This window comes from Ambystoma mexicanum, chromosome 1p, assembly GCF_040938575.1.
Source record: "Ambystoma mexicanum isolate Mex_15411 chromosome 1p, UKY_AmexF1_1, whole genome shotgun sequence".
Lineage (NCBI taxonomy): Eukaryota > Metazoa > Chordata > Amphibia > Caudata > Ambystomatidae > Ambystoma > Ambystoma mexicanum.
Window position 1 is genome coordinate 1,042,715,903 of NC_090921.1, and position 17,478 is coordinate 1,042,733,380.

Sequence of the window (17,478 nt, forward strand, 5' to 3'; positions counted from 1 at the left end):
CCCTTTCCGCTGAATCGTTCAGCAATCCTGAGTATATTTAAATCCATTGTGCCCTTGCGGGTAATTATATCAAACGATATTCGTCTAGTTGACCAGTTAGAAATAACAAACAAATGGTGCTTTACAGGAGAGATGGGAAATTGGATTTGTTTGAGAAAGTCTGGGGCAGATTTCTTCAGTTGTATTAGACTTGGTGTTGTATATGTGTAATTGATGGGTTTTTGGGGGGGGGATTGGGAGATGGGATTTATTTGGTGGGGGGTTTGGTGTATTTAGATCTCATACTGTACATAGTTATGTGTTAAAGTGCAATGATTTGTCTAGTTTTTAAATTGATTGTGTTGGTTGTGTTTATAACATGATAATTTGTAAATACGTTTTTAAAAAAAAGAAATAACTAACAAATATACTTCTAACATATGCTTTGAGGCAGAAGGCACTCTGAATTATGTTTTGTGCTATGAGGTGGACTTATTACGGATGGGCTATGCTGTACACAAAGTAATGATACCAGCTGTGAAATCTCGAACCAACCTAGTACAGCAAAAGCCCACTCTAACTGTCCCGTGTGTCCCACCACAATTAATTCAGGAACACAGGCCAATGGTGAAAAGTGGGAATAGATTAGCAACCCATAGGTCAAGTCCACCTGTTCCTCATATAAGAAACCCCTCTGTAGTGAATATGGTTAATGGTGGCACTGACGATATTCCGGAAGGATACTGGCAATGGTTACCACTGTCTTTTAAATCCCACTTTGCAGAGTCCCGCAATTGACTGCCCTCCTTACAATTGTTATACTCGTGGAACACGAGAGGTTACTCACATCTATTTGATGCAGATGGCCTTATTGAATACTTGTCAATCTTCAAAGTTGTTGCACTCCAAGAAACTTGGTTGTCTTCTGAGATCCAAATAGATGATAGAAGTACTGTACATCAGGTTGCCACTAAGGGCCCTCTTGGCCGCCCAAAAGGGAGATTGTTGATATTGGTTCAATCACCATGGAAGATTGTAAAGCTCCCTCTGTCCACTCAACATGTGTTAGTTGCAAAACTAACTTGGCTATTGGAAGTCATAATAGTTATTAATGTCTACGATCCACCCAATAGGGTCCATACAATTGAAAATGTGTGTACTGTAGATGCTGTTCTTAAAATGTATAGTCATCGCCATTCAATCTGGCTACTAGGCGACGTGAATGCCAAAATTGGTGACCTTAGTAATAACTCTGAGACAAACGACGGGCTGATGCGATCAGCAACCATCCAGGAATCTAATAGGCAAGGTCGTAAATGGGCTAATCTCATCAATAGCCATTGTCTTGTCAAACGTCAAACTAAATGGCCTCACACCAGGCGATGCCATGATGAAATTTACCAGGGTTGAAGGAAGATCAGCTGCCATTCTTGATTACATTATCACTAATAATTTGGGCCTCCATTCCATAAGGGACATGGGCATCGTGGAACGTGAAGGAAGTGATCACCTTCCACTATGCCTCTTGTTCACACTCCTGTGTAAATGTGATGTTGGAACTGACTACGATGATAATGGGATGATCTATGTGAATGAAGGTATAACAGAATAGTTTGGCATAGTCGTAACCTTGAGAATGTCACCCATGTTGTTTGTGTTCATTGAGGAAGGGGCCTCGGGTCATATGACTGCGAACACTATCCTGTCCCAATTTAGTCTGGTAATGCAGAATATTCGTGAACATGTATGTGAACGCAGGACCCATAAATCTGCTGGTGAACGGACTAATATTATGATACCTCGTAGGATGGGCAATGATAATATAATTAGAGAAGCAAAGAAGCGTCTCCGTAATGCAATTAGAATGGTAGTGAAGAAAACTGTTCCAACACTATCTGTCCAGGATGTTGCATGTCACATCACAACACTCAAAACGGATTATGAAAAGTGGGTTAAGCTACATAAAAGGGAAACTGAAATACAATTATGGAAAAAAATCGCAACAATGGCTATGTCTAATAACAACCAAGGCATTTGGCATCTCCTCAGAAAACATAAAAAACGTGATTTGTCCATTAACTGTATTTTTGAGGATACATGGGCCCTATACATCAAAGATAAACTGGGTAAAACTGAACTGTCCAATAACATCCTCCCGCTGCCGGAAGCCTCATGGGACTGTAAAGCATCTGTATCCGATATCATTAAGATCATTGACAAACTGAAAAATTCTCGGGAGGCAGGACCTGATGGTGTTTGTAATCTAGTAATCAAAAAACAACCTGCTCTATGGGGTGCAGCATTACTACTGTTATTCAAACAAGTTGGTAGGTTGGGTGCGATTCCTCCATCGTGGCAAACTAGCCATATTCTTACGGTACACAAAAAAGGATCTTGGGACAATCCGTCTAACTTTAGAATGCTAGCCATGCTTGATGTATCTTCCAAAATTTTCACTAAAGGTTTGCTCCAAGAATTGATTATACAGATCGCCGCCTCCAACATATTACCATTAAATCAAATAGGTTTTGGCGATAAATCCAGTACTACCCACAACCTTTTGTTACTTACATCTGTTATTGCGCATGCTTGGGCCAAACGGCATCTAGACGTATATTGTGCCTATATTGATTTCTCCGCCGCATTCGATACCATTTTACGTAATAAATTGTGGCAAAAACGTAACTCTTGGGGAATTCCACAAGGTCTTTTGAGGATGTTGATGCTGCTTCATACCGATACTTCGGTAAGAATTAGACTCGATGCTGCTGGCAGGTTATCGAAAAATATGGCAACCTGTTGTGGGGTGAAACAAGGGTGCATGATAGCGGAAATCCTCGTCAATCTCTACTTTTCTGATGTGATGAATGCTTTTAATCTAACTAATGCTAATCCTGTGAAAGTAAATGGTGTGATTGTTGGTTGGCTTGCCTATGCGGATGACCTGGTGATACTGGACTATACCCCAGCAGGTCACCAGCATATGCTTGATTCCCTGGCGGCTTACTCTGCTGTCAATGGCCTAACTATCAATATCGGTAGAAGCAAAATTATGGTCTTTTCTAAAAAACAAAGACCTAAGAGATATTTGTGGAATTTAGATTAAAAAAACAGGAACAAGTAACGTCATACAAATATCTTGGCATTATTGTTGATGAGACACTCAATTGGGAATCCCAATGGTCAGCACTTCAGAATCGGTGTATTGTGTCCACAAATGCCTTGAGTACCTTTATCGGTTGAAACAGCGGCTACTCTGTCACCTCGGTTGTAAACCTCTATTTGGCCAAAATGCGGTCAATGATTCTATATGCAGCTGAGATATGGGGTCACTCTTTTGTCAAACACATGGTAGTATTTGAGGCTAAACTATTGAGGAAGTTACTCCTGTTAGCACACAATCTTAGTGTAGAATACCTGTATTTGGAGTTTGTAATTAAAGGTATCTGGTGTGCCTATACATGCCAATGCTTTTTGTCTTATGAAAATGTGGTTACCCTAGCAAATGACACGATTATTGTGTAAGCGTGTCTTCGCTGAGATGGCAATATGCTTGTTGGTACTCTTGGCACTTTACAAAGATCTTATAGAGAGTGGTTGCCTGGGAGTACTCCAAGAATGTTAACGATTGCTGCCCAAAAAAGCGACATAAAAAAGAAAGTGTTTGAGATTTGGAATGAGCAAAATATAACCAATGTTGCCTCTGAATCGAATAGTGGTCCATATCTTGAAGAGTATCTAACCAGAATCACGCCTCCAAAATATATTGTGGCATATCCTAGCACCAGCACTTTTCGCACCTATCTTCTAATGAAATTTAATATGACAAATTCATTGCCAACCAAAGGTGATATTCTTGGTATCCCACAGGAAATGAGGAAATGTCGCTTATGTGGTAATGATGTTTGAGTCACTTTACCACTTAATTAGGAATTGTGAAAGCTTGACTGCGATCACAACAGAATTATGGATGTCTTTTATGCGTGGTAACGATATTAACCTAATATACTACTTTGTCATCTTTTATGTAAAGATTGTGGCGATTTCAAAATGTATTGAATGATGAATTTGAATGTGTATTGGATGCTATATTTTAGAATTGTGTAATTTTAGCCTTTGTATTGATGATCTGTATATGTTGTATGTCTTTGTGTTATGCAAAGCTTTTTGGCTAAAAGTATATCTAACTAATAAATAGATAGACATTAATGATGGTCTTGGAGGAGTGGAAGGAGGCCAAGGCATCCTCCCACCGAGTGCTACCATTAATGGGAGAGGAGGAAAAATGAGAGAGAACAGACACCATATGAGGGTGTCCATAGGTCTGGAGAGGGAATGACACAGGATATCGGTAAGAGTCTGTCTGGAGGAAGCAAAGATGTAGGTATTGGCAATGGGGAGGCCTGGGTTAGAGACCAGGATGTCCCTCTTGACCTTCTTCCTTCCTGACTTAGCAGAGGGATAGGATAGGCGATAGAGTAGCAGTTAGAGAAGATAGGGGAGATGGAAAGCACCATAAATAAATTGGGGTGTGCACTGCCTATGCTCTTTTATTCATAGGAAGGGCACACATTTAGATGTTAAACTTTGATCGAGTGTGAGGGTAGTCCTGGAGAACACTAAATACTGTTGTGAGTCAGAAGAAGGACGTGGACACTGTGATGACATTGTCACTAGTACTTTATTAAAAAATAAGAAGGCTGCCTATCTTTCCCTTTTGCTATATGGGTATTCCCTCGCTATGAGAAATGTATGTAGTGGACAGTTCTCTTCTGTGAAAGGATGGTGAGCTAAAGACTCTGGTTGAGACTCAAACCTGGGATATCGGTTGGTAGAGACACTCCTAGGACCCCCTTGTTTGTGCATATTAAGTAGCTTTGGGTTTTCACCCTAAATTACTAGGGTGATCCAGACGTGGAACCCTTGCTCACTGTTCTTAGAGAGGCACAGCTCCACCCCACTGACGAGGCCCAACCAGGCTGAAACACGTATCTGGGGTTGCTGTTGGTACTCTTGTTGAGAAGAGAATAGCCTACCATTTCGTTGCTGGACTGCCCTTGGGCAGGACAAAGACTGATATGTAGTGGACATTTCTCTTCTGTGAAAGGATGGTGAGCTAAAGACTCTGGTTGAGACTCAAACCCGGGATATAGGTCGGTAGAGAGACACTCCCAGGACCCCCCATGTTTGTGTACCTTAGCTTTATCCACATTAAGGTGTTTAATTTGTGCGTCAGACAAATCATAATGACAGTAAGCCATTACATGCTTTGCTATTTGTAAAAGGTTTTTCCCATTGGGAGACAAATACTGCATCTCATCCCATGAAATCTCCTCAACACCCTGAGCCCCGTCTCCTCCCAGGTGATTCTCCTGCAGAGCATCACCCCTAAAGTCAGGATCAGGAAGTGTCTGCCTTTCCCTGGCCACCTGGGAGGAGACTTCAGGCAGGGGTTTAGTGAGGAATCTGCAGGATTTATTAATCCAGCTCCAGCTTTATTAATCATTTATTTTGCCACAATTCCCACAATATGCAAACAGTTCCCTTCCCCCATTTCCGTTTTACCAGGCCGATGCTATATACTTATATCCATGGATCAGCCGGAGGCCTTCGGCATCAAATCTTCCCCCAATCAGCCAGTCACCCTCTGTCCTACAGGGCACCCCGCAAGTGATCAGAAAGGTATTATTTTTTGAAATATTTCTCCAAGGGGGCTCCTGTCAACCTCTCTCAGTTCATGCGTGATGCTGGTCTCCACAGTTCACCCTGCAGTCTTGGGTGAACGGCAGCATGGAAACGTCGACAATCTGAGTGCTCTGGCCAACCATCAATCTCTGCTACCATATGTTAGGATGGGCTGGAAAACCCCAGTTTAAGCAGGAATGAGAGGCCGGGAAACCCTGCACTCAATAACGGAAATAGTCAAAGTGAAAGGCAAAAGCTGCTTTATTAACAGTCCAACATGAAGCAGGGACAGCATGCAAACACCAAGAATCGCGTATCTTTCAAAGTTCTCATGCCTCACAACAGATTATAAATCTGACTTTCGTCATTACTGATACTACAATCTTGGTTACAAAATCCTATGGGATATGGGGATTGGTTAAGAGAACTGACTAAATATGCATTTTACAGGGGTTTATTATTTTAATTGGTTCTTACATATCTGATGGATCCTCCTAATACCGGCTCTAAATTGATAATAGTGAATACATGTCAACTCTAAAGTAGATGATTGGTTGCGGCTTGATATTGGAGGTCCTGATTGGTTGCCATTTCACTGACCAATCTTGGGCAACTTACTGGTCATCACCACATGAGCCAAAACAGGAGTAGGTGGAGAGAATTCCAGAAACTGTTTTCCTTTCAATTATAAAATACACTATCCCTTATTGCTAGGCCATGAGCCAGGGTGATATCCTCTGTAGATGGCCTTGCATGGCACCTCACGTCTGGGAATATGCGTTGGTAGTAAGGCAGGAGATCTATCTGTGTCTGCAGTTAATGAATAGACAGTGTTCTTCTAGTTGGGTCACGTGTGATTAGAGCGCATTTGCATTTGTTTTGCCCAGCATCTACAGGGAGTTTAGCAAATTTTATTAAGTGTGTTCTGGTTTTCACTACCACTAGAGACTTGCTTGAACCATTTCCTGTGAGGTTGTTGGCTAATAATATTTTGCACCTGCCTTCCAAGACTGTTTGTTCTTTTAATGAATCTAAGAATGTGTCCTATGCCTTGGGAATTGGTTCTTATATATCTGATGGCTCCTCCTAACACCACCTCTAAATTGATTATTGTATTGTATTGTTTATTTATAGAGTGAATACATGTCATCTCTAAAGTAGATGACTGGTTATCTTGATTATTATTTTATGTTCTCTCCCAGTCGTCCGAACTCTCCCCAATTTTTCAGTAACCTTGGCTGGGTCTGTGTAGCTACTGTCTGTGCCTTGCACAAATATGTTTTTTAATGAATTTAGCATTTTGGGTTTTCATGAAGCCTTGAGGCCTCTTGTTTTATTTTAATGCATGCTGATGGTTCCACTTTGAATTAGCTGACTGCTCAGTACTGTTGCGTTTCTATTTTATTATTGTATTATATTTGGTTATTTATATAGCGCTCTTTCCCCATTTGTATGGCCTTAATGCGCTTTGTGGTTGGAATGCCTTCAGTGACCGTAGTCTATGTACTGGAGGTTCTAAGAATTTTAGGTTAGGTGATGCGTGTGTGCATTTTTGGCCGGTCTAAGACTTAGGTGACTGGCTAGGCTCAACTAAGCAACCCAAAGAGGTCAGGCACGTGGGTGGGCGCTGTTGGAGGTTTGCAATAGAGTGCTATTGTTGAATGAGCAGGTCAATGTGTGGCCAACTATACCGAATTCCTCATTGTTGGCAGTCGCTGTATGCTAGTGGCAGAGATGTAGAGGTACGTCAGGCGTTTCAGTTTGACAGCTATATGTGCTGCTAGACCGGAAACACACAGCCATTATCTGCATTCTATGGTGCATGGATGTTTTGCCGGTGCGTGTGGTCTTTGTCCACAGATGTGGTGTAAGGTATACGTACCGTGATCTTTCGAGGTTATACATACCATAGTCTTCGAGGTTGTTCGGCTGGAGCGATCTTTGTCATGTGCGGCAAGGCGTGATCTCATTATTCTGGCTCTCTGGTGCGAGGGTCTGGGCGGGGAGGGTAGGTGACTGTAATTGGTGTGCCACAGAGAAAGCTGCTGGCTCCCCTGGTGTATTTGTTAGGTCAGGAGTGTTATTGTGGATGGGGCGACAGTATGTCAGGTGAGCTTCTGCGAGTGCTGCCGGCCTCTGTGTTGTAATTGGTGTAAGGGAAAGTCAGGTTCTGTAGTGTGGTTTTGAGGGGGGGATTCAGGGTATTTGTTAGGTAAGGAGTGTTGTGTTTGGTGTGACAGTGGCGGGTGAGCTGCTGCGAATGCTGCCGTCGTCTGTGTTGTAATAGGTGTGAGAGAAATGTTGGGTTCGGTAGTGTGGTTTTGAGGGGGGGGGGCATATTTGTGGGAAGAGCCTGGATTTTGGGGCCTTTCTGAATTTCAGGTGGTTTTCAGTGTTGCGAATGTGTAGTGGTAGGGAATTTCAGAGGATTGGGGCTTGGACGGAGAAGGAGGATCTGCCAAACCTGGAGGAGTGGTGAGGTGGGACCACTAAGCGAAATGCTGTGCGAGATCTGAGATTCCTTGAGGGCTGGTAGGGAGTGATTTTGTCTCGAAGGAATTCCGCTCCGGTGTTGTGGACGGCGAAGTGAGTGATGCACATGGCTTTAAAGGTAGTGCGTCGAGCAATACTGAGCCAATGGAGGACTTGTAGTGTACGGCTGATGTGTTCTCTGGTGGGTAGGTTAATGAGGAGGTGTGCTGCCGCGTTTTGGATTCTTTGGAGTTTCTTTAGTTGGGATGCAGGAGCCCCTAGGTAGAGGCAGTTTGTGTAATCTAGGCGGGACAGGATGATGGAGTTGATGGCCGGAAAACGGTGTGAATAGGTGAGGTAAGGGAAGATACGCCTGAGAATCTGTATATGGAAGAAGCAGGTTTTAGATAAAGTATTGGTGTGTTGGGTGAGGGATAGGTCTGAGTTCCAATGTGCATCCCAGGTTTTTTACCAATTTTGAGATTGTCTGTACTTGTCCTAGGGCTGACCTATATACGTGTGTCTTTCATGTTAACTTCAGCTTATACATGGCTTATGTTAGTATTCTTAATGTCTAAATACATGCCATCGATATTCTTTGTGCATAAATGCATATTGGACCTAGTGTCTGTTTCTTCGTGGTGAGTGCATATTATGCTTCATGTCTATTGCAGGTGCTTGTGTTATTTCTCTGTTTGTTTACTCTCGCCATTATTAGTGACGTTACGTAAATTTCATGCTGTACCGGCCTGGGATAAAGGGTACTGTCGTCTTAGTGAGTAATGTTTCTCACCTATGCAATATTGGGTTGATGGAGGGGCAGGACCTATGAATGATGTATTCATCTGCCTGTCAACATGATGTTTTTCCTCCCTAGTCGAGAAGGGGAAGTTATTAACCTCAAACAGAGAACTGTATGTCAGCAAGATACAAATTATGCAAGCAGGGGTGCCAGTACACAGCAATTTTTTAGTCCCACATCAGTCCCACATCAGTGATTGTATTCTGATTATATATAATGTCCCTCATTGTCTAACACCGTAGACCTGTGTGTGTGTGTGTGTTTGTGTGTAGAACAATTAATAACTTCAAAAGGGCCGATGGAATATTCCTTTTATGTAGCTTGGTCCACAGGCGTTTCCAGTCTACAGAATCAAAGGCAGCTGTATAATGAAGATAGTCCAAATAGAGGGGTCTACCTTTATTTGGAAGTGCAAATCCCGTTTCATCATCTACAAGGCAGCCAACCTGAAGTCTCCAAGCTTCCTCACTGAGAAACTCTGCATCTTCGGAGGTCCGTGATCCACCAGAAGTAAGGAAATGTGCAGACTTGAAATACGACGGTGCAGGAAAAGCACCAAAAGCCAGACCTTCTCTGTCCACGCTCCAAGACTCTGGAACCTCCTCCCCGTCAAGATCAGACTTGCCCCTTCATGTCTACAGTTCAGGAAAGTGATCAAGACCTCCCTCTTCGAGGAATGGCTCCTCCTTAACACCACAATCCACACACCCTGCACTCCCCACCCTACCCGAGACTCTGTGATCTGCTCCCTTGTTGCTTGTAGATCTCTTGCTGCCAATTGCCCATCTTCGTCATCCACTGTTAACTCCCCACTCATTTTCTCTCTGCTGCCCTCATTGTGTTCTTCCCACTATGATTGTAAAGCGCTCTGTTGCTTCCCGAAGCTAGGTCCACGCTCAATAAATAACATAATAATAATAAACATGCTTGATATTATAGGGTGTTCAGAATGAGGACACCTATTTCAGCCCCCAAACTGTTCCTCACAGTTGGAATTTCAAGATAATATTCCTAGTATTCACCCAGCTCTACAAATCCTTTGAGAAGAGAAGCAAACATCTTCCCAGAAGTGTCTGAACGGCTATCGGCCTATAATTATTATAATCAGTCAGATTATCTTTTTTTATATATGGGTATCACTAAGTGAGAAATTAAGTTGAAGGGAGATCATTTGACTTTTTGATATTTGTATACAATGTATAGAATATATCTTTCCACGTTTCGGGATCCTATTTGAGGGCAACATTGGCTAGTCTCTCAAAGCCTAGCGCTCTAGAATTGATCTGTTTATGAATTGCTGCCTTAATATCAGCTTTTGATGAAAAGAACCCTGCTGCTGGTCCTAAGGACTGATCATATATGAATTACTATACCTAAAGTGAGAAGAAAATACCTTTGTGAAATGAGGTAGCCACATCTTCTCCGAAATTGGGCCTGTTAGAATCCGGAAATATAACTTGTCAGATTCCTTCAAATTCCAGACTCTCATTGAATCGAGTGTGGCTAGAATCCTCAGCATCATACTCCAGACAATTCTTACACATGTTAGAAAATTGAGTGGGTTTCAACCAATTTTTATATTGTTTTAGCTTCTAGTTGGTTTATATACAAACAAGGTATGCCCCTGTGAGTTTGAATTCTCAGTTTGGATTCTCATGTTCTTGCCTTTCAGTATCCTATCACCACCCAGAATATTCACGAATGGCTAGTTACTGTTGCTCTGTGAAGCAAAGCTGCACATACCAGTCATTACCTGATATATTGTTTGATAATTGAAACCTTAACAGAAACGGGACGTCATGTTCTGGCATGGGCTCTTGCAATGTCTTGGGCTCACAACAAATCTGGAAGTGTCAAATCTGATGAGTCTGGGTCCTGGCTATTCAAAAACGCTCCCTTGAGGCATACAGTGGTGTCACACAGGAGTAATTAAAATCAAAGTTGAGTAATTCTAGCAAAGTGCTAAAGAACAGGTAGAGCCGGGATTTCTCCCCAAAACGATTCTGTATTTTCAAACCAAGTTAAGTTGCATAAACATCATGAAGCACAGCAGAAAGCAGTCAATTACACAGTTGGATGATTCAACACTTCAGCCTTCTAACCTCTAGAAAGTGTAACCAAAGTAGTTTGTAAGGAAGGTTCTCCAGACTGGCATGGCTGATTTCTTTCTCCTCATGCTCTTCACGCAAGAGTTCTTCCTTAGCACGCGTACATATACCCACAAAAGCCCACCTCTCTTCCTTTTTGTAGCATTACCTTCTGGACATGCAGCAGTACAATTCATGCTCAGCAGTCCCCCTGGCTGCATGACAAAGTATTGACTTTTCCAGTTAGACCAGTGGTCTTGGCGTGCCCCCCCTCCCTGAGCAAAATGTGGGCATACATTTCCCCAAAAATGCCAAATGGACAGTAAATCCAAATGGCAATGAACTATCGCGCGCTGTCACAGCACCCTACTCCCAGTATAGTGCCTGGGCCCCCCCACATGCTCTCATCACAGTCTCTGGGCTTCCTCATCCCACTTCTAGCCCAGTCCCTGGGCTCTCCCCACCCCATCACAGACCCTGGGCTCTCCCCACCCTGCTCCCACCACTATGCCAAGGCTTCCCATCCTGCTCCCACCACAGTCCCTGGACTTGCCCCCCCCCCTGCTCCCAGCATAGTCCCAGGGCCAGTGGTGGCTGGTGAATTTTTTTAAATGTAGGCGCATACATATTTCCCCCATATATGCCATAGCAACAGAACGTAGCTCGGGAGCGCGAGCCAATCATGGGTGGTTCGGGTAGGGATCCCCCCCCCCCCCCGAGAATTATCTCTAAATAATGGGTTAAAAAGTTGCATTTTAGAGCATACATTGGGTAAAAAGCCAAATAGGGTGCAATTTGCTCTGTGGAGGTATAGGGGGCAGGCATGGTATTTTTTACTGCACGTCTGATAGGTGTCCAGTAAAGATATCATCCCTGTCCCCTGGGCCTTACAGCGCTGAACACGAGCACAAAATCAAAGTGATTATGTGTGTATGCAAGGTGGTGGGTGGTACGGGCGAAAGCATGGTATTTTTTACCAGACATGTATGATAGATGGTAAGTCTAACTGTTATACTCAACATAGGTACCCACTGCTGAACGGATCTATGTGATTAGTGCGCCACGTTTACTGCAACCCACGAAAATGAGTTTATGTCGACCCCCTTTTCACACCTTATATATTTTCACCCCCTGCATTTCCCTCTTCACCAATTATATACTGTACCCATCCTCCGCACATATATATTGGATGAAAAGTGGGTTGAGGTTAAAAGCAAAGTCGACATTTTTGTGGGTTGCAGTAAACGTGGCTCAGTAAATGTATAATCCCCTGCTCAACTAGCCCACCTCTGTTCTCTCACCTCCTACAGGTAGACTGAGATACACAAACTTCAAAGGGACAGCAGAGTGGTAGAAATTACACCACACAGACCAAGCAATTTCCCAACCTGATAAAAACTGGTCTTCCATGACAAGAATGTTGTGGAAACCGCGTTCTTGTCATGGCAGGCCTGCATTGTAGGATTATTGCACAAACATGAATTGCAAAGGCGGCCATAGTGTGGCTACAGGCCAAAGTATGACCAGCACCAAGTGCCACAACACAGTTCAATATACTGTCGGGGTGGCATGAAACAGGTTGACTGTGTTCGTTTTCAATATTAATTCTTACTGTTGATGGACACATCTTGTGTAACAATATAACCAAGTTGTGCTTATCGAATACTTTATATGTTCTATAAAAAAGTTCAAAAACAAATAAATTGAGTGAAGGTCAAAGTATTACTGTATTGTCTTTAAAACTCACATTATAAGAGTGTGACCACGTTTTTCCCCACTGTAAAATAGTTCCAAATGCTAGGCATCCGTGTTTCTGGTACAGGATCTTCACAATTGTTAGGCATCCTGCATTTTCTTTTCTGTTCTTTACATGTTTGCAGATGGATTCTCTGCATGAATGCCTGGCCACGCACCATGGATGACTGGGAAGACATGGTCTTGTTGACTGAAAGAACGGCTACTCTCTTCTTCTCCAGCGAGATTTGAAAAACATGAACAACTAAACATATTTTAGAGAACAAATGTGTTCCCATATGCGATGGCTTGCTATGTGGCGATATAGCTCCACGTAAACCATTTTGAGCCAAGCATGAGACCCTAGCCCTATGACGATGTATGCTTTCATCACGAGCAAAGCTATGTTGATTCAGACACGAACCTCCAGTGTGATTTACGACATAAACCCAAAAGCACCGTTACAAATTCATGGCATTACATTTTCCCATCAGCCCCTCAAATGCAACCTGGCCCGGAAGTCACGTGCACACATACAGACTAAAGAGCTTTTTTATGTGCTCTTTACATTGATAGGGGATTCTGCTTGTGAAATCACTCCTTTTCAGCCTGAATGTTTTTTTTTCTAAGCACGCATATATGAAGCGTGAAGGAACCACATGTGATCTTGCCATTCTGAAGTCATCTTACTTAGCCTCTTTTTGGCCAAGAAGCAGCTACGCATTAGAAGCCCTGAGGTAACGTAGAATCGGGTCAGCCATGGGCCTGCAGTGCCAAAGAGGAGTCTCGTACCCTTTAAGCACTCCTTCATTTAAGATGTCTAACAGATTCATTATTGATTTTGGAACTATTTATGGCCTATAGTTGTGATCTAATATGTAACGTTTTCATTTCATGATGGTTCTTTTGGTGTTTTTAACCCATTGTTGTTTCTTTTTCAGCTTTAAAGAACAGTACAGATGTCTGGTTTGTGTTTCTGCCTGCAGCTCCGATCGAGACACAAGCGTCTACAATCTTGGCATTAGCCGCTCTTGTTGTCCTTCTGGGTCTCCTCACAGTAATTCTGTTAGGACAACTTCTCGGCTTCCACATCTATCTAAGTATGTATTGCTCTCAATCACCCACTGCTCACCCAGCCACTCTGTTGCAAAATGCTCTGGACTCTTCTTCCGACCCACCCTGCAATTTGTCTTTTTTAATTACATAATTGATGCATTTAAGTTTTGCTCCAGCAAACACAGATGATGTAATGCTAATATATTTCATATAAATAGTGACAAATGCTCGAAGTGCTTCACAGAACTTTGTACTGCACATCCTATCCCCTTCCATCTATACTTTTGGAATAATCATCTCGTTGGCACAGGAGAGGAGCTTTTGCACAGCAAATAATTAGAAAAAAACATTTACGGGAGCGAGAGTGCATATGCAAAATCCAACTCTGCCGAGTTCTAGATGCGTACTTTTACATACCATCCAGCTTCTCTTGCGGGTCCCTTGTTCCTCTCAGATGGGGCAAACTCTTGCAACTACCTCTCTTCTTGCTGTACAATTCGTGTTTTTCCCACTGTTGACCTTTTTGAGACAGTGTTTTGCCACTATACTGTTCATTTGTGATGGGGCGGTGGGGGGGTGGGAGAGCGGGATGATGGGGTTTAACACCTGCAGATGGGATGCCCATTATTTTGCTGCAGAAGTGCTCCAGTTCTGAATAATATCTAGTGCCAGACACCCCCTAGGCACTCCTATAGATGTTTACAGCCAACACTCCAGTGCTGAGAGGATTTCTTCTGAAGACCTCCTGCTTAAGCCTTCAGTCTGTTAGTTGTTTCAAAGAAGAGGGAGGTAATGTGTATCTGACTCTTAAGTGCACCACACTTCACGCCAGCAACTCTTTGTCACTTCTTGTGTGCCCTGAGAGGCTCTACGACCCTATTTGCATCAACTATTTCTGTACCAAAGTCATTCTGTTGAATCCTTTCAAAGATCGAACACCAGAATCCCTGACGTTGGACTGGTCATGGTTCTTACAGCAGGAGCTGTTGTGACTTGGTTTAGAGGTGATGGGTCTCTGGAGGGCTTAACACTTGAGCTGTATGCCAATTAGGGTCTTGTCCGAGATTATTTCTGAGGTGTATTGTATTCTCAGCATCCTGATGCCTCATTGAATGGACTTAAAGCTTGCTTCAGTGGCTTGCAGGAATCTACCAATTGACATGTACTGAGGGGTCCACGAACACAGCCACCAAGGTTTTATTTGAAAGGCTCAGAACACCCTCTGATCCTTGGCCTTTGACCCCTATGGACACAACTCGGACTCTGCGGTCCCTCAAAGTGTCGCCCCTGGACATATCCATCTATTATAAAGGCTTTGGGAAAGACGCAAACATGCCGAAGGAGTAGCACAATTCCAAATCTGCACCGTTCAACTACCATTTCCAAATTGATTTTTTGTCGGAGGAAGAGGAGTCTTTTAAGAATCTAGTTCCACCCCACAAAACACCAAACGAATCCCAGCTGGAGGACAGGGAGCCCGTGTTCTGACATTTGGTTGATAGGAACATCAGATTTAATGCAAATTCTGGCCCATTTCTTTGAAAGACTCAAACACTGTTCAGCCCAGAATGCCATGGTTCTCCAGCTCAAGCTGAGCTGTGACCTCTTCCTCATTGGCAACCTTGACCTTTACATTCAATGGTGCATGGATGGGGGCTTGTCCAGGAGCACTTCCAACGTGCACTGCATTTTCTTTTTTTATTTTAAAAAAAGTTACTCATTTTTTCTAAACAGTCAAACAGAGCAGGACAGAAAATAAAACTGCATCCCAGTATTCCCAGCATAAGTAAGGCAGTAACCCAATTTGGACAATAATGTCCAACAATGATTCATAGGTATCGTATATCCTGTTTGGTGGCGGGTGAAGAGAATTATCCATTACTGCAGTTTTATATTCAATTGGCATTGACCCATTTATTCAAGATCTTCCCAAACTTAGTACCCATTTGGACACTCTAGGGGACTCTTTCGCTCCCTATGCATGGCACAATTGCGCTTTTGTAATTATCAGGACATTTGAAACAAACAATTTATCTCGAATAGGCTGTGTTCCCCACAACCCCCGCCCCCCAATACCCAGCAGTACGTATTTAGGCTCCATCGGTATTCGTTGTGATACCACATATGACACTCTTCTGGTAACCTTCTGCCAGAAATTCTAAGTAGTCCGACATTACCATATGGCAAGATAGAACGACACTGGTGTAGTGCACCATCTTAAACAGTTAGCATCGACTGCCCGGCGCTAGCCAAACAGTGCCTCCCTAGTGTAATAGTCTCTGTACAGGATTTTCAGTTGATTCAATCTAAATCCGGCTCCCATTGCAATCTCCTGGGGTGCCATAAGGGCTTCTTGCCATTCCTCTGCCTCCAAGGGCCCAATATCCGTTTCCTATCTGGTCTGGAGCCGCATCAAGGGGCACCTGGTAAAAGTGCAAAGCACCTAGTGAATGGTAGAAATTGCTTTCCCAGCCAGGAGCTTAGCGGTTATGTTGGCCTCCAATGGGGATTGCGCTGGGCAGTCGTCATTCCGGCAGAATTGTGACCACATGGCATGGCAAAACCGGATGTATTGAAAACAATCTTGTCTCGCTAATTGTGAGACTTGCCGTAACTCTTGAAATGACTGTAGCCGGCTTTCTACTATCAAAACTGCCATTTTGCATATACCTTTGTCATACCAATGAGGTGTAATGTCAGCTTCCTCAATTTACGACAGTTCGCAGTTGTGCCATAACAGAGCCTGTAATGTCACCAGTGGCGTCGCCAGGAATCAAATTTAGGAGGGGCACAGAGGGGGCCATAGACAAAAGTAGGGGGGGCACAGACAAAAGTAGGCGGAGAACATGGTCACTGCTCGTTTTAGGTAAGGGGGGAACAAGGGGGGTACAGCGTTTCACAGTGGGGGGGGCCTGGCCCCCCCACAACCCTCCTAGCGACACCACTGAATGTCACTACCCCTGCACACCATCCCCTTTCTGGTCCTATCCCATACTTTCACCACTTTCTCGCGACAGGGCGCAATCCGCCATGGCTATATGTCCTTGAAGCGTTTGTATAGGATCTCTATGAACCATACACCCACATTCCAACCCAATGTGTGGACAATGTCTATCCCCATCTAGCCACCCATTTGCCACCGCCAACTGTGAGGCCCAGTAATATTTCCTAAGGTCTGGGAGACCCCCCCATTCCACACCGACCTGTATAGAAACTGCAGGGCAATTCTTGGTTGGGCTTCCCGCCACAGCAACTTCCTCTGCAATTTTTCAATGGATTGAACATCTTGATATGGGGTAAAAATCTGTGGAGTGACCTCATTTTAAACTTTGCAGCTCTTCCTAGTATTGACGGGGGCAGAGCCGACCAGAAAGGGGCATCTGCTGCGAAACTCATAATTATGGGTGTCAAGTTGCGGCTGGGAAATGCTGCGGGGTCCAGACCCACCTAGATCCCAAAAATGAGTCCTTGACCACTCTAAATGCATTTCTGTCTGCGGTCACCGCTTGGTTGCCTTTCACCAGAACAAGGACCAACTTAGACCAGCTGACCTGGAGGCCGCTATGTCTCCCAGAGTTCTCTAGGATATCAGTAATCCTTGTGATTGGCCACTGCAGTTCTCCTGCATACAGCAACAGATCGTCCACGTACAGGAATACCAGA

General features: G+C 43.6%; 1 protein-coding gene across 2 annotated transcripts in view; it reads left to right on the top strand.

The window, feature by feature from the left end:
- LOC138447857 (palmitoyltransferase ZDHHC1-like) overlaps positions 1-17,478 on the top strand; it is a 1,205,337-nt gene that overhangs the window by 702,382 nt on the left and 485,477 nt on the right. For both annotated transcript variants that reach the window (XM_069604299.1, XM_069604307.1), the window contains one exon: positions 13,701-13,859. In XM_069604299.1, the coding sequence (XP_069460400.1) occupies positions 13,701-13,859 (159 nt within the window). The remainder of the gene's footprint in view (positions 1-13,700; positions 13,860-17,478) is intronic.